The 25,542-nt window shown below is 45.4% G+C and overlaps 1 protein-coding gene across 10 annotated transcripts in view; it reads right to left on the bottom strand.

Annotated features, from left to right (window-relative positions):
• TANC1 (tetratricopeptide repeat, ankyrin repeat and coiled-coil containing 1) overlaps positions 1-25,542 on the bottom strand; it is a 252,126-nt gene that overhangs the window by 52,103 nt on the left and 174,481 nt on the right. For 5 of the 10 annotated variants that reach the window (XM_055397087.2, XM_055397086.2, XM_055397090.2 and 2 more), the window contains 6 exons: positions 25,265-25,451; positions 11,505-11,768; positions 5,505-5,627; positions 4,418-4,699; positions 3,515-3,672; positions 570-801 (listed from right to left, as the gene is read on the bottom strand). In XM_055397087.2, coding sequence (XP_055253062.2) covers positions 570-801; positions 3,515-3,672; positions 4,418-4,699; positions 5,505-5,627; positions 11,505-11,768; positions 25,265-25,451 — 1,246 coding nt within the window. Of the gene's footprint in view, positions 1-569; positions 802-3,514; positions 3,673-4,417; positions 4,700-5,504; positions 5,628-11,504; positions 11,769-17,396; positions 17,656-25,264; positions 25,452-25,542 lie in introns of those variants that run through there. The other 5 variants (XM_055397092.2, XM_055397093.2, XM_055397096.2 and 2 more) reach the window with 4 other exon arrangements.

Genomic DNA, 25,542 nt, shown 5'->3' with positions numbered 1-25,542 from the left:
TGTCCCACTCCTTGTGACCCTATGGACTGTAGCCCGCCAGGCTCCTCTGTCCATGGGATTCTCCAGGTAAGAATATTGGAGTGGGTTGCCATGCCCTTCTCCAGGAGATCTTCCCAACCCAGGGATAGAACCCAGGTCTCCTGCATTGCAAGCAGATTTAGCATCTGAGCCACCAGGGAACAGAGGCCCCTGGAAAAACATACTGGCAAGTTCCCCAAACAATCAACGTACTCCCAACGTACTCCCTTGCTACTGAGGAGTGCAAAATATGCAGGCAGCAGTTTCTAGGGAGCAAGTCATCTAAATAACCTCTGGTTACAAATTAGCTACTTTGGAAATGTTCAACTGGGAAGCTAATTCTTACTGGAGGTATTCCATTTATAAGGACACTATTTGGAGGGGGACAAGGTAGGGCCCTGGACAGAGGATTCTGAGGAAGCGGAGGAGACATGCACCCCCACATCCTCCCTGTGCCCACTTCGCTTCCTCCCCCAGGGCTGAGCAGACCCCCACCCCCACTCTGAGGGCCATCCAGGGAGAGGGAGGAATGGCTGGCCGCTGGGAGGTACCGTTTCTCAGGCTTGTGAGCGGCTCCAGCACACCCCGCTTGAAGGCAGCCACCGGGTCCTGCACACACGACCTGAGGCTCAGCATGCTCTGGAGCTGGGGCTCCCTTATCAGCAGGTCCCGGTATGCGGCCAGCTGGTGGGACCGGCAGAGCAGGGCCGCAATGCTGTGCACGAACTCGGGCACCAGACACGTGTAGGTGTTGTCGGCCTGGCAGTAGTGGTAAGCCACAACCTGCGGGGAAGCAGAGCCGTCAGCATTGCCTCATCCTCTCCACACAGCTCCTTCCACACTCTCAAATGGGATGCAGTCCTCCCATTCTCTAACAAGACACGTTCCTTCTATTCCCCAGGACCGAGTCATCATTTAGCTTAATGGATTCAGTAATTTCTTCACTTTGGAATGAATGCTAAAGTTTGTTGAATTCTAGGCAGACTTTACGTTGTAGCCACAAATCTGTCTTGACTGCCCCTAAGATCGCCACAAGTTACTCCCTCTGTGTTGAATATAAATGAATAAAAGTTATTCAGGAAATGGAAAGTCTACCCTGGCTTAAAACAATTCCAAGCTATCTGGATATTCTTGATATCCACTAGGACCATAGTCACTATATGTCTGTTTTCAAAAAGAGCAGCATCTCCTTGGGAAACTCATTTCCAGCATCCAAAAAGCAGATAAAATTGGTGGCAATGAAAGCCAGGCTGTCAAGTCACTGCTGCTTCCTCTTCCTGGCAAGAGGGCAAGGCAGCCCGGCTCAGGCCCTCAGCCTCCTCCCCATACTTCCAGCAACACCACGGAGAAGTTCAACAGCAGCACTGTTTGAAGGAGCAACAGCAGACACTACCAAAATCCTGCCTATCATGTGAAGGGACACATAGGAGAAGGGAGGCTCCTGCCCAAGCACTGAGAGGATCCTTTCTGTTGGGATGGATTTGAGGTGGCAGCAGGCTATTCATTAGAGACCCCCAAGGAAAGTGCCAGATGTGGCTCTGTCTTGAGAGTGGGAGGCATACTGCAGACAAATGAAAAATCTGTGACTTTCTCAATGAGGATGAATGGAGGAATGTAAGTACACACTGGTGGTGGTGGCGGTTGTTTAGTCACTAAGTCGTGTCTGACTCTATTGCGACCCCATGGATGGTAGCCCACCAGGCTCCTCTGTCCATGAGACTTCCCAGGCAAGAATACTGAAGTGGGTTGCCATTTCCTTTCTCCAGGGGATGTTTCTGACCCAGGGATCGAACCTGTGTCTCCTGCATTGGCAGGAGGGTTTTTTACCACTGAGCCACCAGGGAAGCCCTAAGTACAAGGTAAGGAAGGTGAAAAAGGTCAAAACACAATCATGTAAAGTGCTTCATGTGTTTCAGAGGGGTCTGTGTCACTGCTGGCCCACTCAGCCCTACAAGCCCTGCAGAGGCAGGATGGGAACCACTGGCCATGGATCAGAGCTGAGGGCAGCAGACACAGGTTAATGCCCTGCCAGGGTGACAGTCAGTCAATGGAAGATCTGGGGTCTGATTCCATGTCTACAGACTCTTACAAAGCAGGTGGCAAGATAGGTGTGGCCAGTTTGAAACCCACATGACTTCTGTTTTTGATTACATCTATCATAGACACTGGAGAAGGAAATGGCAACCCACTCTAGTATTCTTGCTTGGAGAATCCACAGACAGAGGAGCCTGGCGGGCTACAGTCCATGGGGTCACAAAGAGTCGGACACGACTGAAGTGATTGAACACGCACCATGGACACTCAGAGGGAAGAGGACAGCGCTTCCCTTCTCAACTGGACAGAGCTTAACAGCAACGCAAGGGGATCTGTGAGCTTGTACAAACTACCAGGGAGCCAGCACCACCGTCCACCTAGCATGGTGTTTGAAAACAGGAAGTCTGGCAGTCCCAGGGTGGGGCATGAAATCAATTTGGAGCCATAAAGCCTTTTTTTTAAAATTTAATACAGTGAACTTTATAGATGTAAGAATAAGTATATGATGTTTTTGCTTCAGTTGTGTGTGTGATGATGTGTATGAACACCAGGCGATTAGTGTAACATGTATTTCTTATCATGGGTCCCAATCTGGTTTTAAAAACCACTGTCACAGGGTAACTGTGAAGTCTGCACCATAATCCCTCATCTCAGATCACCCGTTCAAGGCCAGAGGACTGCCCAGGCTGGGTGAGGAATAGCCTTCATCGGGAAATCAAAGCAGGGAGCAGGGATCTGCGGCTGGGGAGCATGGGTTTCAGTTCCCCTGCACCAACCTCACCCGAGGGGGTTCCTCACAGATGCTTCTCACCACTGTCCACTTGTGGTGGTTCTGCAGCATCACCAGCTCACGCCCCTTCTGCCCTGGGAGACCCAAGTGGCTCACGGGGAATGAGAGTAGTAACTGCTACTGTGCAGGAGGGCAGCTTATGAACCTGTGCTGGCTGTTGAGCAGATTGAAAATTTCAGAAGGACCTTGCTGATCAGGTCCTAGGAAGGGAAAGTCAGCCAAGTCTCTTTACAACATCACAAGAAACCTCTGACAGAAAGACACTTGTAACCAAGGGCCCGAGCATCAGAGTGCAGGTGGGGCAGGAGGCCTGGGGCTGGGACATGGAAAGGCCCCCAATCTCCTGCTTTTACACCCAATGAAAAATGAATGGGGCGTGTGCTAACAAGGGTGGATTTGTGGCGAGTGCAATGGTATCTATGGCGGCTTGGAGGAACTCTTTCAATTCATCATTTAAGATGAATAAAAGTCCACTGCCAATGTCCTAAAGATATTCATTTTCATGAGTACCTTTTATTTGAAGTGCTCTATCACGATTTTTATCAAAAGCTATATTTTCAAATTAAGCAACTCTTGTCTCCATGTTAAGACCCCTTTTTAAATTCATTTCTCAAAAGCCACACTAACACTAACAAATCTCTCTCTCTGGAAGGCTCCCATAGAGCCCGTTACCTTAGAAGCCAGGTATTTCACTGCATCCTCTCGTGGTCTCTGGTTCTCAAGAGCATCAGACCCAGACACTGGGGGGGATTTAGCTGCACCAGTACCACTTGCAGAAGAACTTGGTGAAAGCAGTGGAGTGAAAGGAACATCCTGGGAGGAATCTGAAGCTGTAGTGAAGAGACCAGTTTCATTATTTACAAGGATAGTGTGGGATGCTGAACATACTTCTTGGTTGGACCCAGAGAGTATTTTAACAGCTAATGGGTGAACATGGTACCAAAAGCAAAGGCCCAAATGGGAATACAGGCTCCCTCTCAGCCCTGTTTCCCATTACCCAGGTGTCCTCCCAGGAGAACCGATGTTCGAGGCTTCCTTTATTATTTTTGGTTAAAAAAAAAAAAATCTTTCCTGGCTCCCTGTTCCTGTTCACCCTGTTAGAAACACTTTGTTTTATTACACATAAAATAAGCTATGGGTTGTCAAATTTGCCAGTCCTTCCCAGTTGAAGTTGGTTTTTATAATTTTTGTTAAGTCCAGCATAGAAGACAAAGGCTGTGAAAAACAGGATACAAAAGAATTCTGCACAGACTCCTCTGGCTTGTTCTGCCAGAAGACTAACCCCGAATTTTAGGACCCTGAATTCCTCAGAGCACCTGATCAGGCCTCACTGCCCACATCAGGAGGGTGACGGGCCTGACAGCTGGAAGAACATGAGGGAGGGCTGGCCTCACCCCAGGTCATACCTACAGAAGACTGTGAAAGACAGAGAATTCTCCAGCACGTGATCACAAACCTGACACAGCAGCTGGAACATGAGGAAAATGGGGAATTTACGTCTATCCAGACAGCAATTCCCTCCACCGTGCTTATACTCATGCAATAAACTGGACCAGCAGTTAAACACAGACATACTTTTTGTTGATGAGCTGGGGCTGCTGGAAGCGATCTGCCTCATGCGGCTTCCATGGCAGCTCAGTGCCACCAACTTAGAAATGATAGCTGTCTTCCCAAAGCCCACGTTTCCAACAACCACTGCGCCTCTGTTTTCTGTCAGTTCTGTGTTCCTCAAGTTTTCTTCTATCTGGTGAAAGAGCCAATCCCTTCCCACAAACACAGAGTCTGTGGTTATGCTCGGTACTTCAAACAATAATGGTTTCAACAAAATGTCTTGTGGCTTGTAGGGAGCAAATCGTGCTTAGAAAAAAAAAAGATCATTATTTTAGAAGAATGTCATAATTTTATACACTAAAAAACTTAGTTTATCATTGCTTGTGTGGTTTTACAACACAAGGGATCTGCAAGTATTTCCAGCATGGTTCTTATAATACTTCCAAATACCTCCTTTATCATACCTTATGGTCTTACAAAGGGTCCTATTAAAATGATTCTAGCCCTCTCATGCTTCTAAGTTATTCACATGACTCAAGATAGATACCCAAATGATTAGAGAAAGTGATGAAGGGGCCGAATCATGTCTCATCGGTTTATCTGAAATAGTACTTAAGACCCGTTTCTTCCACTTCTATAGAAAAAACAGAAATGCATTTGCCCTGAAGACAGTGTCCCTGCTCTTGTCGGGCCGTGGTGGCGCTTTGACCCTTCTTGTGAGATTTTTGGCCTCTCAGCTGTGCACTTCAGCCCAAAGCAGGGGGAGGCCCACAGAGCCTAAGAAACTGTAATAAAGCTGATTCTTTGTTGGTGACCAAAAAATCTAGTGAGTGTTAAACAATCCCTGAGTGTTAAACGACCCCTCACTTCCAAACAACATATTGCAGAATAATTTTTCAACTCCAGAAGCAAGTTAATTACATAAGTGGAGGCTCCAAAACTGTTAAGGATGGTTCCCTAGCACACCTTAGAGACACAAACTTCTTGCACACATAACACTTCAAATCATGTTTTTAAAAAAGCTGGCTTGCATGCTGGTTCCTACAGACTTTCCATGTTTAGTGAATGTGCTCATCACAGCCATAATCACAGCAGATGCAAAGATAAATACCTTTAACTTCCTGTGCCCTACCTCCAGCCGTATTGTGCCACGGTAACCTAATCGATGTCCGAAGGGGAGCATTTCTCTGTCCGTCCAAGTAACTCAGGTCTTCCAATTTGGTTGAGCTCGTTGCTGTAATATTAAACCTAAGTTTAGTCTCTTCAAAGTTGAGCTGAATATCATAACCAAACTACGAAAAATTACAGCCATTCATTTCAGGCTTTCAACACAATTTACTTCAGAATGACTTTGGTTTTGTTTGCCTGCCCTCATTAATTTTTCTGTCAGTGTTGTCAACTGAGAAGCGGACAAAACCAAGAGCTCCTCATTCTTGAGCCAAAGTCATGTTGATATGGTTGCCAAAATCTCCGTTACTCCAGGAAAGAGACAGACCTCACCAAAAAGTTTTATGAAGAAACCTGAATCAAGTGAAACTTAGTAAAGCTTCAGTACTGACTGCAAACACACAGCTCAGTGACTTTTCATCTCTGCAGCTCGAGAGAGTCTTACACTGTCACTAGAATTCCAGCTTTGCTAACTAGGTACGCAGATTCTGCATGGACAATTCCTCAGGGTTCAGAACCCTAAAAGTCAGCTCCTGGCAGTAAAAGTAACCAAGTGGACTTTATCAGAAAGCTTCAAATTTTTATGTATATTTTATAGATTATACATTATACTCTATTATGTTTATGTATTTTTTCAATTCTGAAAATAAGTAATCACATTTTCCTCTGATCAAATAAGTAAGAGTCATGGCACACAGTCGCCTGTTAAAAAGTTTTAAGGATCTATTCAAGCACACATAAGGTGAATTATAAAAATAATCGGTACAAAATAATTTTGTTACGTCTTAGCAAATTTTTAAAGCAATACACAGTTCATGTTTTCATCTTAAAAAAGGAACCTTCTCCTATATATATATATATATATTCTAGGTCACAATGAGAAAAATCTACATAAAATCAAACCCGATCTGGTTTGGGGGGTAAGGAATCCATTATAAAAATAATGACGATCTTAGATATATGATTATCTTACAGGGATACAGACATCACTTGAGGGGGAATGATGCGGGAGAGGGAGTTCCTATTTCCAGGGCTAAAGCTTCTAAGACTGGTGAAATCATCATTGTGACAGAATTTCGAAGGACAGAAGTCAAGCTGGGCCATCTGCTTGCTAAAAACCCTCTGGCTACCCCATGGGCTCAGATGCAGCAGCCAACACCGACCAGCGCCATCTGCCTGATCTGGGCCCTTCCTACTTCCCTTCCCAAAGCCCCGGTCCTTTTCTTCCTCACTTTTGGCACTACCTCCTCTCACCCCTCCATTCAGCAGGCAGTGGGTGGCTCATGGCCTGGCTCTGTGACAGTGCATCCACTCTGCTGCAGTCTCCAGAGGCCAGCTGACCATGTGCCCTGCTCAATGTCCCAGGCCACGGAGAACCATCGGACAGCTCGACCCTACGGCAGCACACGCTGACGCTTCGTCAGCGCATATCCACAGCCTGGTCACACATGCGGCACGCAGTACGTCAACACTCCACACAAATCTTGCCTCTTAGAAAGATACAGCTAATTCCCTATGCAGGACTGCCAAGTGAGCCTAAGGTATGGGAATCCAAGGCAACATCTAGCTTCTCTCCAAGTCCTTCACAACCAGGGCCCGGGAAACTTCCTAGATGGCCAGCAGGACCACACCCATCACCCTGACTCCCTATAGTAATCCTGCTTAGGACGTATTTCCAGGCTCCCACCTGGTGCCTGGGACCCTGACTCAGGGCTCGGCACGTGACCCCTCCTCAGCACATCTCCTTGTGAACACACGTACATGCTGAAGGCTGAGACAGAACAAGTAACCCCAGCTACGTTCTGGCCACAAGCTGGTTCGGCTCAGAGCTGGGACAGCCCAGACTGTCTGACCTGCTGCCTCAACTCCAGAGGGCACAGAGACGCCTGAAACCTCCAAAGGCTTCCCACTTACCTTCTTATCCTGACCCCTTAAAACATGACATTCAGTTCAGAACTTTTTGACAACCGAAGGTTTAAGAAGAGACTATAAAGAACACGTCAAAGAAAGGACTGCAAAAAAGCCCAAGTCTGACACAGAGGCAGAAGATAGGAGGTTTCAAATACCTCTTTGCAGATTTTCAGTGACTACAGTTTCAGTTCCAAAGTAGGGAACAGAGAGGCCCAGCAACTCCAGAGGTCTATGCTAAACACGAACACATAGCTTCGAAATGGACCACTGCTCATCAGGGCTGCAAGCCACCAGCTGCTGGCTCCCTCCACTTTATAAAGTGTCATCACAGCTGAGGGGTGGGAGAGGAGCAGCAGTGACACTGCAGGTGTTCAGTCCCACACCCCGGGGACACCCTAGGAGGACATGCTGTCCTTTCACATACTCCAAGGAATTCTCAGATGCTATAAAAATCAGCTCACTTCTGGTATTTAAATAATGAATGCTTTCAAAAGCCTGAACTATTCAGGGCCCAGAAAAATCGGAGGGAAAGCAATAATTTCATGCTGCAATAAATCTACTGCTAATACCTCTACAATTAAATTAATTATACACTCATGGCATATATACATTGTGTCTGACATCTGGGTGAGAAGGACATTTTAAGATGCTGCAGGAAAGACGGTTTTTTGGTGCAGAAAGGAGGTAGACGGGAGAATGGGTGGATGGAGAAGCAGAGGGAGACTTGTCTAAGCTGAGCAAAGTGAAGTGAAATCGCTCAATCGTGTCCGACTCATAGCGACCCCATGGACTGCAGCCTACCAGACTCCTCCGTCCATAGGATTTTCCAGGCAAGAGTACTGGAGTGGGTTGTCATTTCCTTCTCCAGGGGATCTTCCCGACCCAGGGATCGAACCCAGGTCTCCCACATTGTAGACAGACGCTTTACCGTCTGAGCCACCAGCGAAGTGAGCAAAGGGAACATCTATTAAAACACCATTGATTAACGTATCAAAGGTAAGTGCCATTAAGTCCAAGGCAATGACCAGTTAAGAGTCTCAAGAAAACTGGCTGGTAATTCTGCTTGTTGGTTTCCTAAACAGTGTTCTGTGATTCATTTAGAAAGTATTTCAAAAGACAAACAAACAGTAGTCCAAAAAGGTAGAGCTCAATTATCCAACTTCTGGATTATCCAAGATATCATTTTAAAGGCTTCTCATTCCGCTTTTTAATGAAGGAAGACTCAATGGACATGAGTTTGAGTGAACTCCGGAGTTGGTGATGGACAGGGAGGCCTGGAGTGCTGTGATTCATGCGGTCGCAAAGAGTTGGTCACGACTGAGCGACTGAACTGAACTGAAAGTGTCTGTGCTATGTATTTTGATGTGGCATATACAATAATAACCAGACCGCAGCTTTCTAAATCAATTCCACTTCAAAAAGTGCTTTGCCAAAGAAAATCTCTGTATAGCAAAACAATCACCAAACCTAGCCAACTTACTTTTATAACCTTTGACCAAAAATTTCCACTGTACAAGGCAGTTAAGAAGGAAGCAACAGCTCCAGTTCTCTGTAACAGGCTTAGTGACAGTAAAGGCAGGCAGCCTTTGGAACTTGTTTCCACATCCTCACCCCCCAGGGAAACCATGTCCCTTGGGGACGCTGGCATCACCTTTCTTTCCGCTGCTTAGTCCTAATTCTGTCTCACATACCAAAACACCTTTCCTATCAGACAGCAGTTTCTCTGTGTTTATATGGATCTTGACATGCGAACGCTTTCAAGAGATTTCAGTATACGGTCCTTCCCGCCTTATTTCAGTCTACCACCAAGCATTGCCTGCTGCTCTGTTTGTAGCAACCTGCCTTCTAATCCCTAGATAAACAGCACTGCATATAGTCTATAACATGAGTCTTTTATTCTTTTCAATGATACTTGAAAAATCTTGCCATTCCCTCTTTAAAAAAAATTTATTTTGCAATCTTAAGTTGCAGCATGAGGGATCTTTTTGGCATGAGAACTCTTTGTAGTTTGTGGGATCTAGTTTCCCGACCAGGGATGGAACCCAGCCCCTCTGCATTGGAAGTGAAGAGTCGTAGCCACTAGACCACCGGGGAGTTCCACCATTCCCACCTAACTGACGTTCAGCTTTAGGGGTAAAAGCATAGGCAATGAAGAATCTACCAGACTCCTAGCTTGTTAGCAGATACTATAATGTAATGCACTTTCCTATTTCCTTCCAAAATATGCTTTTAGTTTATAAGATATGCAACATGGGAGAAATGAGCAAACCCATTAGGCTAAGCAGTCACTGCTCAAGCCCAGAGGTAAAACCCTCCCAATTCCACAGGAGGTCTGGTTCAAGTGCATCCGTAGAAGCTAATGAATGAGCACAGCAGAAATCAGAAAGCCCTGTTCTATAATCACTGCAGTCTCCTGGAAATGCTCAGCTCACACCCACTGTCACTTCACATGGCAGGAAACCACATAAAAGAACATCAAGCAGAAAACATAACCCGAAAGGGGTCCTTTTAACCCTGTTAAATTAATTTATTAATGTGCTTCCTAATTTTAAAATAGCTGCATTAAATTGAATACAAGTCTGCCATTTTGTTGAAGTCAATATAGCTATGAAGTCCTGGGATAATACAAATTTCATCATATCCAGGGAAAAAGGGTCTAAAATGCCATGGGTGCAACATATTATGCCGTAGATGGTGAAATGGTGGTGGGAAGACACACTACCTTCTGGAAGAACCATCATTCAATACATTCAATACACATAAAGCTCTCAGTACTTCCTTCTGGCAGGCACACCAAATCCCTCTTCCGGAACAAGGCCATTTTACTTCCTTTGAAAGTGAATTAAGAGTTGTGTCTCAGAATTCTTCCATTAGAACCGTATATTTATCAGCCACTTCGGAGTTCCACTGTAAAACACACCCAATGACAACCAGAGTAGCCTGGCCCATCCCAAAGGAGCAGTACAGAGTCACAAAGAAACCCTTTGATGTAGGAAGAGAGATCCTGGGTCCAGGCCTTGGCAGAGGAGAAATCATAAGCATCTCATTGGTAACAAACAATGATCAAAACAAGCTCCTCTTCTAAATTCAACAGAAGAGCACCGAGTTTACAAAACTTGGGACCTTGAAGCAGGCACAGCAGCTCAGAGGTGGGGTTCCCTTCCCCGCCCACTGTGAACTAGTACCCACTGATCAGTCAGCCAGCACCAGTCACCCCTTTCACATTCTCTTCTCAGCTCCAGCTGCCCCGTCTTGCTGAGACATGACTGTCTGGCCTGTTTCCATTTCCATGATAGAGAACTTGCTTTTCTGCTGCTCATGTTTTAAACCGTGAGCTCCCTTATAACTGAATTATACAAAACTGGATCTCCCATCTATATGATGAGCCTCAACTATAGAAAATTAGTCTGAAAGCTGGATTAGAAATTCTTTTGAGGGGTGGGTGGAAGGGAGGTTCCAGAGGGAGGGGCTATACACATACATTTGGCTGATTTCACATTGTACAGCAGAAACCAACACAACATTGCAAAGCAATCATCCTCCAGTTAAAAATTAAAAGTAAAGTGTAATGAAAATTCAGGGGAACGGAACAAGAAAAGAAATTCTTTGAGCTGATATTAACAAATTCATTCTAAACAATGATTTCCCTCTATTAAGCTGTAAATCCTGCATTAACTCAGGCTTAAAATAATCTGACAGAAAATAACAAAATTCTGTAAAGCATTATCCTTCAATTTAAAAACAAAAACAAGGACAGAGTTGTTTTTGGTCCTTTCTTCCCTCACATACAAAGAGCCATATAGTCAAAGTATTAGATTTAAAGACTTCTAGAGGGGAAAGGTCACTTAATGACCATTAAACGCAGCTTTATGTTTACATATGGGATGGGTACAGTAAGGCCTGCAAAAATAAGTGCCTGACCCATTATCACAAGGGTGGCTTGTGTCTGGATTAGATTCCCACGTGAAGAAAGTGAGTAGTGGGCACCTCAGACCCAGCGAGGTCACCCTTCCAGGGAGAGGCGTGGCCTTACCTGCAACTGAGTTGGGCCGTGGCATTATTAGCGAGCTGGAGCTCTGAGAATAAGGGACCGGACCATCTCCAACTGAGGCTTCGGCTTTGGGCAGCACGCTCTCCGCTGGCCCAGGGGGCTCCTCTTCTGCCACTGGGGAGCAATTATCTGCCCTGCGGTCATGGAGCACTCCCTTCTGTACCCCTAACCTTAGGCTTCCGTCCTTATTCCATTCCAAACTGGAGCCACTCCGGTCATCATTTTCCGATGAACTTGTAATTGTGGCTGAAATGAGAGACCAAAATACTTTGAAGGAAGCCAGGAATAGCTGGGGCTCTTGAGAGTTCACACACAAACACACAGACACACACACACCATCCCCATGATCAACGGTTTTCTGGTCTGTGCAGATTGTTATCAAACTGTTTCATACAGTGTATTTTGGTAAGTTAGAAGAATGTTGCTTATCAGGGGAAATAAATTGCTAAATCATTCTACAGGGGAGGGAAAAGAAAACTCTGATAAGAAGATAATGAAAAACTGTCTAAAAGTATCTGAGAGCTAACAGTAAATCTATGTAATTTGGAAATGATATATCCTGCCTTTTAACAAAGATGAATTGCTCACAAAGGAATTCAAATCTCATTAAATTCCTTTGAACCTTTAAGTATTTTTCCCAAATTAATAACATTTGTACACAGAGAAAAGGGGCAGGGCAGTGCAATGGTTAATGCAGGAAAGACGTAGGAGGAAAATCTATAAAACAAAATCCAATGATAAAGCCAGACAGAAATTTAATCCTTAGAATTAAAACATCATAGCATCTGTTCAAGACATCCAGAGAGGCCAACTTGACTTTAATCCTTTAGCAGCCTAGGATGGAAACCTTGAGGAAACCAGGGACAGGAATACATAAGCATGGGAAGGGATACTTGATGGCAGAATCCAGGATGGAAAAGCATCTTGGCCAAAAAGGAGAAATAGGGCAACATCCACTTGCGACTTAAAGATACTGAGCCATATGTGATCCACTTGCAAACACAGGTCCCGCCACGGGTTCAATGCTGGCTTGTGTCCTTTAGAACAGAGGCCAGGGCCAGGTTCTCTGATCTCTATTGGGATCCCAGCGGACCAGGCCCTTAACTGCAAGACTTCAATGGGAGCACACTGGGTCAGGGTATATTCAGGACCCAGATGCCTGGATTAAGCTGCTTCATCAACATACACACTTTATCAGCAGGCTGCTGAATTAGCTCCAACAGAGTCTGTTATCTGGGATCAAAGGGTCTGAAGTGGTTTTATTTTTACAATGCTCTTTATGGTTTAGAAGTAAAGACAAAACAGTTTCCTCCTGTGATGTGACTGCAGGGTATCATCCTATCACAATTTTAAAACTGTCTTTGCTCCTGGACTTATCATCCACTGCTCCCTCCTTGTTTAAAAATCCCTCCTATGTGCTGAAGCCTCCTTAGGGGATTTCCCATTAGCTGATCCCTTCCTTTTCTGAACAGCACAGGGCCTGGCCCATACTCAGCGCTCAGTAAGTGTTTGCTTATTCAATGGATGAGCTCAAACTACAGAAAGGGACACTTACCCTCACTGTTGCTGGTTCAGGATTGCGGGCATTTAGTCTCTAACCAAAGTGTAAGCTGATTTGGGATGCGCATCACACCTGTAGGGGACTCCTAGCATTTCCAAGTATTCCAGCAGGAGGATTACTACTAATTTCTCCATCTATTTGGAATCGATCAGTCTTCACTGTGCATGTTTTTTAAATGGGCCATTCATATGAACAGCCGTTTATTAAGTGTGACTCTTTCTATCCTAAAAATGCAGGTAGTGCTAGTAATAACAGTAGCTAGTATCCACTGAAGGTTACTGTATATCAGGGATTGTGCTAAGGGTTTCATAGGATTACCTTAATTTATTAATGAGATTATTGCCTCAATCATTTCATTAGTTACTAATGATAATCTCTTAATAAGCTGTGATTGTGTCACAAACTTTCATTTAGAAGTCCAATGGTCAGGACTCAAAATGCTTTTCCTGCAGGCATGTTGTAATTAGCTGGGTTCCAAGACAACCCCAACATCTAAGTTACGGTTCCAGGGTGGGGGTGACTGATCTGGGTTTTAGGTTGTGGTTGTTTTATTTGAGAGATCATATTCTTAAGGTGAAAAACAAGGTCCAAGTGATGGTCTTCATTTGCTCTCCCTGAGTGCCATGCACTTCTGAATCAAACCTCTATCTCAGACCTCAGGCAGTGGGGACAGGGACTCCGTACTTCATGTTACAAATGACAGCAATGGAAGCAGGACTTCAGGGGCCCCAGCAGCGGCCAGGCAGGGGCAGTCTGGTCAGGGCTCGTGGACCGCAGGGACAGGCTGAAGACCCAGTCCTGTCAGCTCCGCCACAAGTGCCCAGGCCCTGACAAGTGGCATCATTCAGGTCAGGGTGGGGGAGGAAGGGCCGGGGGGGGGGGGTGCGGGGAGGGTGTGCGAGGAGGAGGAAGGTCCCCAGCCGCAGGAACAGCAGCTGGGAAGAGAGGTCCCAGATGGGGCCACAAATTCAAAAGAAGAATATTATATAAATTTATGTTTGTAAGTAGGAGACTCTCCCACCACCCTTATCAAGTTCACCTAAGAGATGCATTCCAGCGTCCACCTTCACCCCTGGTGAAAGGTAGACAGGTGAGATGCTCTGAAGCCAGGCCCCTCCCACAAAGATGCTCCACTAAGACTGCCCCACTTATTCCCTGGGATCCCAGGTCAGGCTGCTAGCTGGAAGCCCGGGCAGCAAACTTTCATCTCGGTTCAGATATGAGGAAGCACTGAAGCAGATCCAAGGGGGGCAGACAAAGGCCCCAGTTTCCCCATCCAACCTAAGAAGCACAACAAATAGGACAACTCCACAGCCTCCAAGAAAGGGAAAGCAGTTCTTAAATGACCTGCTACTTAAAAATACCTATTCTTCCAGGCTAACAGGAATATACCCCTGATTAAGTTAACACAGTCACCCTCAAGTTGACCACACAGGGCAACATCCTAAATATGATGATTAAAATAAAAGACTCTGAAAAATAAGGGCTATTTGACATTTTCCAGAGCCTGGATAATCTTGAAAAGTCCCTTAACAACTTAAAGATTCTATCATCTTGTTCCTTCAACTAGTACAGATGCCAAGAAAGTGAAAGCGTTAGTCCCTCAGTTGAGTCCAATTCTTTGCGACCCCATGGTCACCAGGCTCCTCTGTCCGTGGAACTCTCCAGGCAAGCATACTGGAGTGTGTTGCCATGTTCTTCTCCAGGGGATCTTCCTGATCCAGGGACTGAACCCAGGTTCTCCTGTATTGCGGGTGGATTCTTTACCACCTGAGCCACCAGCAAAGCCCAGTATAGATGCCAGTGTTCATCAATAAAGTCTTGCCACTTCCACTTCACTTTCATCATCACTCAGGCTGGGTCTCAGTCACTCTGCAAATAGGCAGGATTCTGTAAAACGAGCGACTTATTAGGCACTATGTTTTATCAAGTTACGAGGCTGGGCTGTGCCAAGTTAGTATTAAATTAGGTTTGCTCATTTACTCACGTGTGATACTACTTCTAACTCTCCACGTAACCTGAAAACTCCCTTTAGGCAGGGACAGTGGGTCATCTTCCTCAGAAGTAACAGCACATTTACCCAGACCTACTCATGCACATGGCTGTACCACCTCCAAAGCACTTTCAAATCATGTTAAGACACATACATGATCACCACAACATGTGAGAAGACGTGGAAAGGCTGAGGACCATCAACACTACTTTACAGATATGGAAACACACTGGGGAAAAACTAACCAAACTCACACAGACACAGGTTAGTGGTATTTCCATTACCTTCGGACTGCACATGCGGTGTGTATTAAAACTCCCTTTGCCTCACACAGTTCTCATCATGTAAAAGGAGTTCTGTAAAAGTAGCTGTGGCTATATTGCAAAGTAATTAGCCTCCAATTAAAATAAATAATTTAAAAAAAGAAGTACCTGTGGCTAAAAAGTATTTTGCAGTTCATGAAACCTGCCTTGTTAAAAATAGCCCCCGGGCAGCGGCTAGTAGAGAAAGGCCAGTTGTGAGGGAGCCAGGAGGGAGAGTCAGGGCTGCCTGGGAGGTGGGGGAAGCAGAGACAGGGACCCAGTAGGTCACTAAACATTGCTCTATATGGCACTGCAATAAAGCAATTCCTTCCTTCTCCTTCCCGGCCTTCCCCTCATCCCCTCTTTGCCTATTGAAGGTTCTTTCTATGTTAATGTTCACTGAAAATAGAATTTAAAACAATAAACAGTAACGTTCAGGGTCCAAAAAGTCATTTGGTGGGATCTAAATCAAGTTGTAGGTTTAAAAGAACACCAGGAAATAATCTGACTATGGCATCAGTCCAGAATTGTTTAGGAACTAAGGGCCACTGGTATCAAACGTATACATAGGCAGAGTTGAATTCTCTCTCTGAACTCTGGAAAACACAAGAGGTGAAAAATGCAAGGGGCATGTGTTCAAACTCTGGCTTCTCAACTTTTTAAGGACCCACAAGAGGCTTTCTCTCTGGGTCCACTATTAGGAATGGGTACGTTTTTGTCTTTACCTTCCAGACATAATCTTGTATGTTTGTGTTTCTCTCTTTACACTGGCTGCAAGTCCTGAGTAAAACTCTCTGCCCACTTTAAAGCAAAATTAATAAAATCTTATCACCCTGCCTCCTGACTTCATCTTTTCTTTCACTTTTTCCCCAACTCATGCTGGGGTTGTTTAGTCACTAAATTATGTCTGATCCTTTGCAACCCCATAGGCTGTAGCCCACCAGGCTCCTCTGTCCATGGGATTTTCCAGGCAAGAATACTGGAGTGGGTTGCCATTTCCTCCTCCAGGGGATCTTCCCGACACAGGAATTGAAACCTGCATCTCTTGCCTTGGCAGGAGAAATGTTTACTGCTGAGTCACCGGGGAAGCCCTCCTCCACCCAAACCTTCTTTGAAAAAGAAAAATCTCGATTCAGTAAATGCCTATGAGCATTTCAAATCCACTAGGGAGGAATGGAATATAAATAAATACGCATCCCTAGGAAATAAGAACAACAATAGTGGCTGACGTGAATATTACAACAGTGCTCACGGCACACAGGCCCTATTCTAAACCTCCGTCATATCTCACTCCGTACTTTTAACAGTCCCATGGGCAAGAAAGCCCTGGAACACCTGAAGCCTCGCTGGCCTCCAGAATGATGCCCTGCACTGTTCCAATCACAGGATTAGAAAAACTTGTGCACACATCCCACATACATGTATTTATAAATTATGTTCATGGACTATACTAATTTATTATAATATGAAACATACACAAAAACATACATTTTGAAAAGGTTTTTAAACACCCCCAAATTGAAAATAAAATTTTAAGCATCCCATAGGTTGTCCTGCATTCTCCATTTTCAAAGCCAGAGATCTATGAAGAGAGCCCTTTGTCTCTCCGTAGGTGGTGGAGAAAAATCAGATAGAAGGGCACATGTCAGGTGCCTCCTATATCATGAGAATGCTGTCCTCCCCATTCAACTTAAGAAAAATAAAATACCACTAACAAAACCCAAACAAACATCTTTCAACTTCTATATCCAGTTTAATGGTTGAGAGGAAGAGTTTAAAAGTTAAAATAAGGGACCAGTGAATTAAAGATCAAACAAAAAAAAGTGATTGGTTGCTTATGAAAGTCAGAGAAGAGAAGAAGTGAATAAAAAAGCAAAATCCAGCTAGTGCAGACACTGCCTTCTTGGACCCAACCGGATGAAGATCACTAGCAACTCTGGGAGGGGAACACCATCTAACCGAGATCAAGACCAGGGAAAGATCAAGGTGACAGGTCCAAGAAGCCACATGCCCACTACCTGGTGCTCTGGGCCCAACAGCAGCTTGCCCTCCTCTGCTGTGCGCTCACACCTCGCACACTCAGGCTGCCAGGCCACACACTGCATTTCCCCAGGAGATACCGGGGAAGACTGCAAGGATGAACCCCGTCTGCAGGAAACCTCCCAGAAATACCAGCCAGTGCTTCTCCCTCCACCCCGCCCACACACTAACAAGCCACAGGAACAAAGTCTGAGGCTCGGCCGCCTGGGTGACGTTCTCACCTCTCGCAGCCCGGCAGGCACAGCCTCCAGGGAAGGCACTCGGGCTGATGCGTGCCCACCTGGCAGCATGCAGGGAGGGGGCCCTGAGTTACCTCTGGCTCCACGGGGCTTTCTGGCTTCTCCTCCCGCCACTCTGCCTGGACAGCAGCACGAGGCTCCTCTGGACAGCCCTGTGGAACCGCCGAGGGTCCTGTGACAGGCAGATCTCTGCCCCAAATCTCCGGCTCAGTGCCCACCGCGTTGCACAAGGTGCTGTGCTGTGCCAGGCGGCTAGGCAGGGACTTGAGTCACAGCCATGCGGTCCCAGCAGCGCTCAGCGGCCTCTGAGGCAGAGACACCTGAAGGGGCAGCTGGGGCAGGGCACGGGGAGGGCGGGCAGGCCACACCGGGCAGCCTCAGCCTCGCCCCACTGGCTCCAGACTCTGTCTGAAAGGGCGGGTAGCAGCCTCCAGAAAGAAGACTGCAGACTCGAACAACATGAAGTTTTTCGGGAATAGCACATGGCACCGTGTACTAGTACAGCTACACAGACCCTCAGCTCTCTCTGAAGGCCTAGACAATGGAACTTCTGATTTAGTCCACTGACCCCACAGAGTTCCAGACTCTTCCAGGAAAGCGCATAAGGCACTCACTTTTAGTGGTTGGTATTATCCACGGGAAACACCTTCCCTTGGAGGGCACTGCCATGTCTTACAGCCTTTTCAGCAGCTGACAACTTGCCCAAGTCTCCAACGGTAGGAGACCATTCTTTCATTCTACAGGGAGACAAGTTTTAAAGCAGATACTGTAACTGTATCTATTGTCCCAGCACTCAACAAATGTGCTCCTGGTATGCAGTTGGTGCCCATAAATGCTTCAGACAAAACAGCCTGGAAACTCCAACCATGGTCTGAATACAAGTACAGCGGGTGCTTTGCTGATTCACATCACCACCAAGGACTTCTTTCCCATTAAGTGCCTTACTGAATAATATATGTAAAGGCAAATTCTCCTCCTTCACCCAAGAGATTAAAAAGCTTCTACAATTAAGGATGATTTTTTAAATTGCAGGCAGTGTAGCAAAATGAATATTAACACAGATTTGAAACACTCTAAATAGTTATTACCAAATCAATTTCAAAGCATTTCAATTTAGTAGCATGCAGGGCAATACAGGTGTCAACAAAGCAGTATTAGCATAAAATCAAAAGGGCAGGATTTACAACAAGTTAAAAACGAAAATAAAGTACAGTTAATTCCTCTTTGTGTGCCTCTTTCTACATCTGATCACCTCCCCTGGGACACAAAGTTCAGGAAATGAAAGGTCTAACGCTTCCTCTGGCACTACTTTCATTTTACAAGCCTAGGAGAGCAGAGAAGAGAGATGCAGGAAGATAAAAGTCAGCCCACAGTCACTTTTCTCTATGTCCTAAGCAACTGGGCAGAAAAACAAATATCAAACTCTAGCAAGGATCAGCAGGATCATAATCAAGTGTCGGTATTTCACCACGAGCCACTTGTGCAGGAGCAATGCTTCTGTGAAGATATTCCCCTGCCTAAATGTATACCTGCCTCCCCGCTTCAACGCTTCAACGTGAGCAGCGGGGGAACAAATGTAAGCTCCCTCCCCCACCCCCTAGAGAAAGGAAAAAGGCAGAGTCTGAGTTCTTGCTTCACCCTTTTCAAATGCTGAGCACTTAATCATCCTGAAAGCTATCTGGCCTGGTGGAATGTGGTGGCTCAGTTGTCGGGGAGCAGGGCAGGAGGAGGTGGGGAGGTGGTGGGGTGAGAGCTGAGATGCGAGGTCAGGCCATCCTCCACGTGGGATGCCCTCCTCTCCCTCCCTTCATGGGGCTGTTCTGACACTGGCTCGCAACAAATCCAACGCGCCACCAAAGTCATTAGGAGAGTATAAGTGTCAGCAGGTAGAAGCAGATGGCAGAGAAAGCAAATGGAAGGAATGGTTAACTTCAAAAAGCCCCTCTCTCTGCCAGAATGTTTTAAACTGCTACCTGGAAATCCTCCTGGGCACCTCTATCATTAATCGATAGGAAGGATTTATTAACATTTTAAATCTTGATAGGAAAACTGAGTTTTGTGTCCTTCTCTTCATCCAATATCCATCCTCTTTCTTTTGAAATAAACAGCCCATTTCTTTGAAATAAATACACACAAATATAAAACACTGATCATATGAACATACATAAAAATCAAACAATATCTTTAAAGCAAACAGTCACTTTATTTTCAGTGACTTTTTAAAATCAGATTGGTTTTTACACATATTTGAATGAATACACATATAGGCATGTTATGCTTTCCTGGACTTTGCAGAAACTGGTGTTTTTCAAATTGAAGCTGTGTGGTAACCCTGCATCGAGTAAACCCAAGCATGCCATTTTTCCAACAGCATGTGCTCACTACATATCTCTGGGTCACATTTTGGTAACTCAAAATATTTCAAACCCTCTACCAGCAAAAAAAGATAACTCGCTCAAGGCACAGGTGATGGTCAGCATTTTTTAAGAATAAGGTATCTTCTAATAAAAGTATGTACCTTTTCTTAAGTATAATGCTATTGCACACTTAACAGACTATAGTACAGTGTAAACAACTTTTACATTCATTACGAAACCAAAAAGAGTTCTGTGACTTGTTTTATTGCGACATTCACTCTACTATGGCAGATTGGAATCAAGCCTGCAATATTCCCAAGGTCAGCCCGTACCTCACTCTTTTCTAAGCTGGAGTTCATAGTCTATGACTTTCCATTTTTAACAGTTGGAAGCCAGTTATATTCAGAGAGTGTCACTAAGAAAAAAATGTTCTTACACTCATGGAGGAAATACCTTTAAAAGAAATTTCTTTATAAAGTCTTCCTTTTCAAAGCAAGCAATTGAAAAGTTGCTTCAAGTGAATGAGTAGAGCTGGTGTCACATTCAGAGGTTCTCACATTGCAGATTTGAAAATCAAACACTAATCTCTAGGTAATGTCAATAATTTTAATATGTTAAGAATAAGGAATTTTACCTTAGGGACAAAAAAAAAGATACTGTAGGGAATTCAGTTAATCTTATCTAGTTTAGACAGTATTTCTACATGACAGAATTATTAAGCTTCTAAAGAAGTTTATGTTGGGAGAACTTGGAGCTCCTGAAACAGGATACAGTGAAACTGCACAGCACAATGAAGGTGGAGCAGGAGGTGGGGAGGGTTCTGCTCAGTCCTGGCCTCCACAGTTTGCCGCTGTTTAGTTGCTAAGTCGTGTCTGACCCTTTTGCAAACATGGACTACAGCCTGCCAGGCTCTTCTGTCCATGAGATTTCCCAGGCAAGAATACTGGAGTAGGTTGCCATTTCCTTCTCTAGGGGATCTAAGAGACCGGAGATGATGTTGTTGTTAAGCCACTAAGTTGTATCTGACTCTTTGCAACCCCATGGACTGCAACAAGCCAGGCTTCCCTGTTCTTCACCAACAACCTCCTGGAGTTTGCTCAAACTCATGTCCATGGAGTTGGTGACGCCATCCAACCATCTCATCCTCTGTTATCCCCTTCTCCTCCTGCCCTCAATATTTTCCAGCATCACGGTCTTTTCCAAGAGACAAGAAGGTGTCCAATAAATTCCTCTACTGGTCATTAGCTTGCCCTTCCTCCTACTAAGCAGTTCCAAAAAGAAATTCTCTTCATCTGCAATATATCAAAACCAGTAGAAACAGAACCCAGGCCGGGCACCCTGTGGCAGCCTGAGAAGGCTGTCTGGGCATGTGGGAACACAAGTTTCCCTTCACAGCATCTGTTGGTCAAAAATATTTAGACTGAATAGTATCAGCATGACTGAAGTTGGCTTAAATAAGGGGGAGGTTCGGGAATTTTAAAGGATGTCTTGGCACTGTTAGAAGTTTCCTCTAAATAAACTGTGCTAATACTATACATGGAACTCAGGTCTGAGCCCTGGATGGGAGCCTACAACCTCCGCAAAGCTTGTAATGCCATGACAGCTGTGCACTCTTTACGCCAGCCCACCCCCAAGCCTTTGCTCTTCCAGCCTGAGCTCCATAGGCTGATGTGTCTTAAACAACTTCAAATGGAAGATTAAGTGGAAAGCCTCTTCCGCCCTTCTCCAGGCCCTGTGTAACTTGGAACATGAATCTTAACCAGCCTGTTTGACAAGCAGCTGCCGGGCCTCCCAAAGCAGGAAGCCAAGGTATCTCGCCTTCATCTCTGCCCACTGGGATTGCTGTGTTCTTGAATAGTTCACTCTGTTGAACAGTTAAGATGCCCAAAAGGTTGTCATTCCCAGGCTACACCTTATAAAGACAGACATGTTCTTCACGCTCCACCCCCAGCAATCACCAAACCACACCTGAGTCACAGATGCCTGCTCCCCAGAGAGGTGACAGAACCTGCATACCCTGTTATCAATTCAGGAGGAAGCTCTTTCCTCCTCTGGCCCGACCACGCCCACCTTTTCAAAGAGCTGTGGTTAGGTGTGCTGGAGAGGAAAGATTTCTTTTCCCTTCTTCTCCCTATCACACCTCCAATGTGTCCCTTGGCAACAGGTTCTGATTCTGCAGGTGTGAAGGAGGGAGAACAAAGGAACATTGTCACCAGCACAGTGTTTCTCCCTCTCGGCCACCTACGGTCCTGGCTTCCTAAAGGAGTTCAGGGAACCAGGCAGGAAGCACAAACTCCCGGAGCAGGGGGTCTTTGCTGAAAGAAGGCCCTAGGCACCACCTCCCACTTCCTCCCACTTTCATCTCAATCGTCACCATTTTTCATGTTCAGCTGAGTTAAGAGAACATGTTGACTTGAGTCAAGGAATGAAAGACATCCTCAATGATATGAAATGAGTTGCTTAATGACAAGACACAACTTACAGTACAGACAGCACAAGAAGACGTGATGACGCGGACCTGGAATGGGAATCTGACACAGCTTCTTTAGAAAGCAACTAAGCCATTCCCTCCTTCGATGAAACTTGAGAGTAGCCATAATTCTCTTTCCTTAATTTCTCATTCCCAGCACTATGCTAGGAGCCCAGTAGATAGCGGGAATAAGATAGATGAGACCCCCTAACCATGTGGAAAGTGAAAGTCGCTCAGTCATATCCGACTCTTTGTGACCCCACGGACTGTATGGTCCATGGAACTCTCTAGGCCAGAATACTGGAGAGAACAGTCAATAACAAAACAAGAATAAGTAAACTGAAAATATTGAGATATATGGACAGCACATTATAAGGGCACTAACCATTCTGGGTTCAGCGGGGACTATATTAAATCAAGTATTAATTGAGAGCCTTCATATTGCTGAAATTCAATCATTCAATGATAATACAAAAAACAAACCAGCATCTTTTCCCTCTTTAGGACACCTTTAAAACTGCAGCAGTATCTCTTAACGAGAAAGAGAAAGAGGCAGAGAATGAACATGGGTAGTTTTCTGTCCTTGAAAAGTTTTCTATCAAAACAAGAAACTGGCTTGGTTATAACCAGAGGCTGCGATGTCAATGCCACAGTACAGAATGAAGAGAAAAAAGCTATTAAAAAAATAAAAAACTAGGACTTCTCTGGCGGTGCACAGGATAAGAATCTGCCTGCCACTGCCGAGAAAACAGGTTCAGTCTCTGGTATGGGAAGATTCAACATGCTGTGAAGCAACGAAACCCATGCACCACAACTACTGAACCTGTGCTTTAGAGCCTGTGAGTCGCAACTTCCGAGCCTGTGTGCTGCAACTGTGAAAGCCTGTGAGCCCAGAGCCTATGCTCCGCAACAAGAGAAGCCACTCCAGCGAGAAGCCTGCACAGCACGATGAAGAGCAGCAGCGAGAGAAAGCCTACGTGTAGCAATGAAGACCCAGCGCAGTCAAAAATAAATAATTTTTTAAAAGATCTGTAGCACTGGCCAATTTCCTGAAAGAAGACAAACTCTGAGGAGGAAAGGGTATTGCAGAAGAGCTAAGAACACTGTAAAGAAAGTCATCTGGCTATCACAGAATCAATACCAGAGATCCATCAACGGTGGACACTTCAGAGAGAGATGGGACATGAAAACAGAAGTAACACTGGGAAAACTGTTAGACAAAATAGCAGGTGGGGACGCAGAGTTCAAAGAGAAAAGGGAATTGGAAGAAGAAGCTCACCGGAAGGGCCTGAAGTGGAGTGAAGAGAATTCAGACCCGCTACAAAACCCAGTCACATGAAACTTCCAGAACGAGCTAGTCTGCAGAGACAGAAAGTAGATTACCCAGTGAGTAGGTCTGGTGTATGCAGGGAAATGAGGTGTAACTTCTAAGAGTACAGAGTTTCTTTTTGAAGTGGTAAAAATATTCCAAAAGCAGATTGTGGTGATGGTTGCACAATTCCGAATAAACACAAGCCACTCAAAGGTTTTAACAGATGAATACTGTGGCATGGAAACTATATCTCAATGAGACAATTAAAAATGAAACAAAAACCCACTGAAAATCCTGATCCAAGAGAAAACTGAGGGAACAGGCTTGCCTTCCTCTTGCGGCGGGGCCCCTCACAAGAGCTGTCAAGGGGGCGACACCAAGAACTCCACAGCCCAGTCCAGGTATCTCACATATCTTCTGAGGCAATCTCCAAAACACAAACTGGATGAACCTGCAGTTTGGTTTTTCAAATTATACATGAAAGAAATTACAGGTGACTGAAGAAAACAAAGAGCTCAAATGTCACCGCATTTGGTTACATATTATCATGGAAGGAAGTGGGGTTCATTCCAATAATAAAACATAAAATATCCCTCAAAAACATGTGCATCACTCAGCAGCAGGGAAGGGCTGAGCTGCAGGAGGGCACAGAGAGTGTCAGACAGCAGCATGGCCTGAGAGCATAGGAAGCTGGTAGACGAGGACACACAGGCACCCTGTAGAAATGCAAACGCATTCCTTCTGGGATGGGAGGTAAAAACAAGGGCTCTTAAATTCCCTGGTTGATTCTACTGTGCACCTGGGACTGAGAAACTATTGAACTCATCAGAAGCCGTACGTACTTCTGATTTCCTCAAAAGAAGTATGCAAAGAACTCAATTGAACATTCGCGTCACCCAGCCAACCAGCCTAAGAGTCATGACTGTACTCTGCGTCTCCAGCAATCAGCTCAGCGTATCCACATGTACTTTTGCAGGCATGGGTGTGGGTGTCAGGGGGCTGACTTAGGCCCTCCAGGCCTGCAGACAGTGGTCAGATGCCATTAGCAGAAACGAAAGAACAAATACCTAGACACAAGTGGGGAGATGAGTGACTATGAGGTCTGGCTGGGAGGACTTCTCAATATTCAGGGACTTCACTGTCCTGTGGCATGTCCTACACAGACCCAATACCCATCAAATGGATTAGTGACAAGGGAAGATTTTTTAAATGTCATAGGCCAGACCTGATGCGGAAAATTTCTTACCACATGTGTCCAGGGTTATCAAATAAACACGAAGGAATATAAAAGCCAATGTTTCAACCGCTCAGCTGTCCGTGGAACCAGTGCTATCTGCAAAGGACAGGGCAGTCCGGGCAGGCTGACCTTCACAGACCGCACACGCTAAAACCCTCTTAAGAAGAGCCTGGTGAACGCTCTGGCTGAAATGCATGGAGCCATCACATGACCGAGCAGTGAGCATCTTACCTATAATTCCACTGTCCTTGCTTTCCAGGGTGGAACTAGGGCTGCTAATGGTCTCACAGGGACTTTTGTTGGCTGCCGTCTTGCTGACACAGCTATTCAAGGTTGAGCAGGGGCTATCGGTGCTAGGAGAGGCGGTGCTGCTTGTAAGAGTGGAGCAAGGGCTGATGCCTTGGCTCAGAGCTGTGCACTGCAAGATGAACGGAAGGAGGAGTTAGCGCGTCTGCACACCCCTTTGTAGCTTCACGGTCTTAGCATCAAAAACAAACAGGAAAAATGGA

Source organism: Moschus berezovskii, chromosome 2 (assembly GCF_049115385.1).
Source record: "Moschus berezovskii isolate FMDL1 chromosome 2, NW_MosBer_1.0, whole genome shotgun sequence".
NCBI lineage: Eukaryota > Metazoa > Chordata > Mammalia > Artiodactyla > Moschidae > Moschus > Moschus berezovskii.
This window is presented reverse-complemented; position numbering and strand designations above follow the sequence as displayed.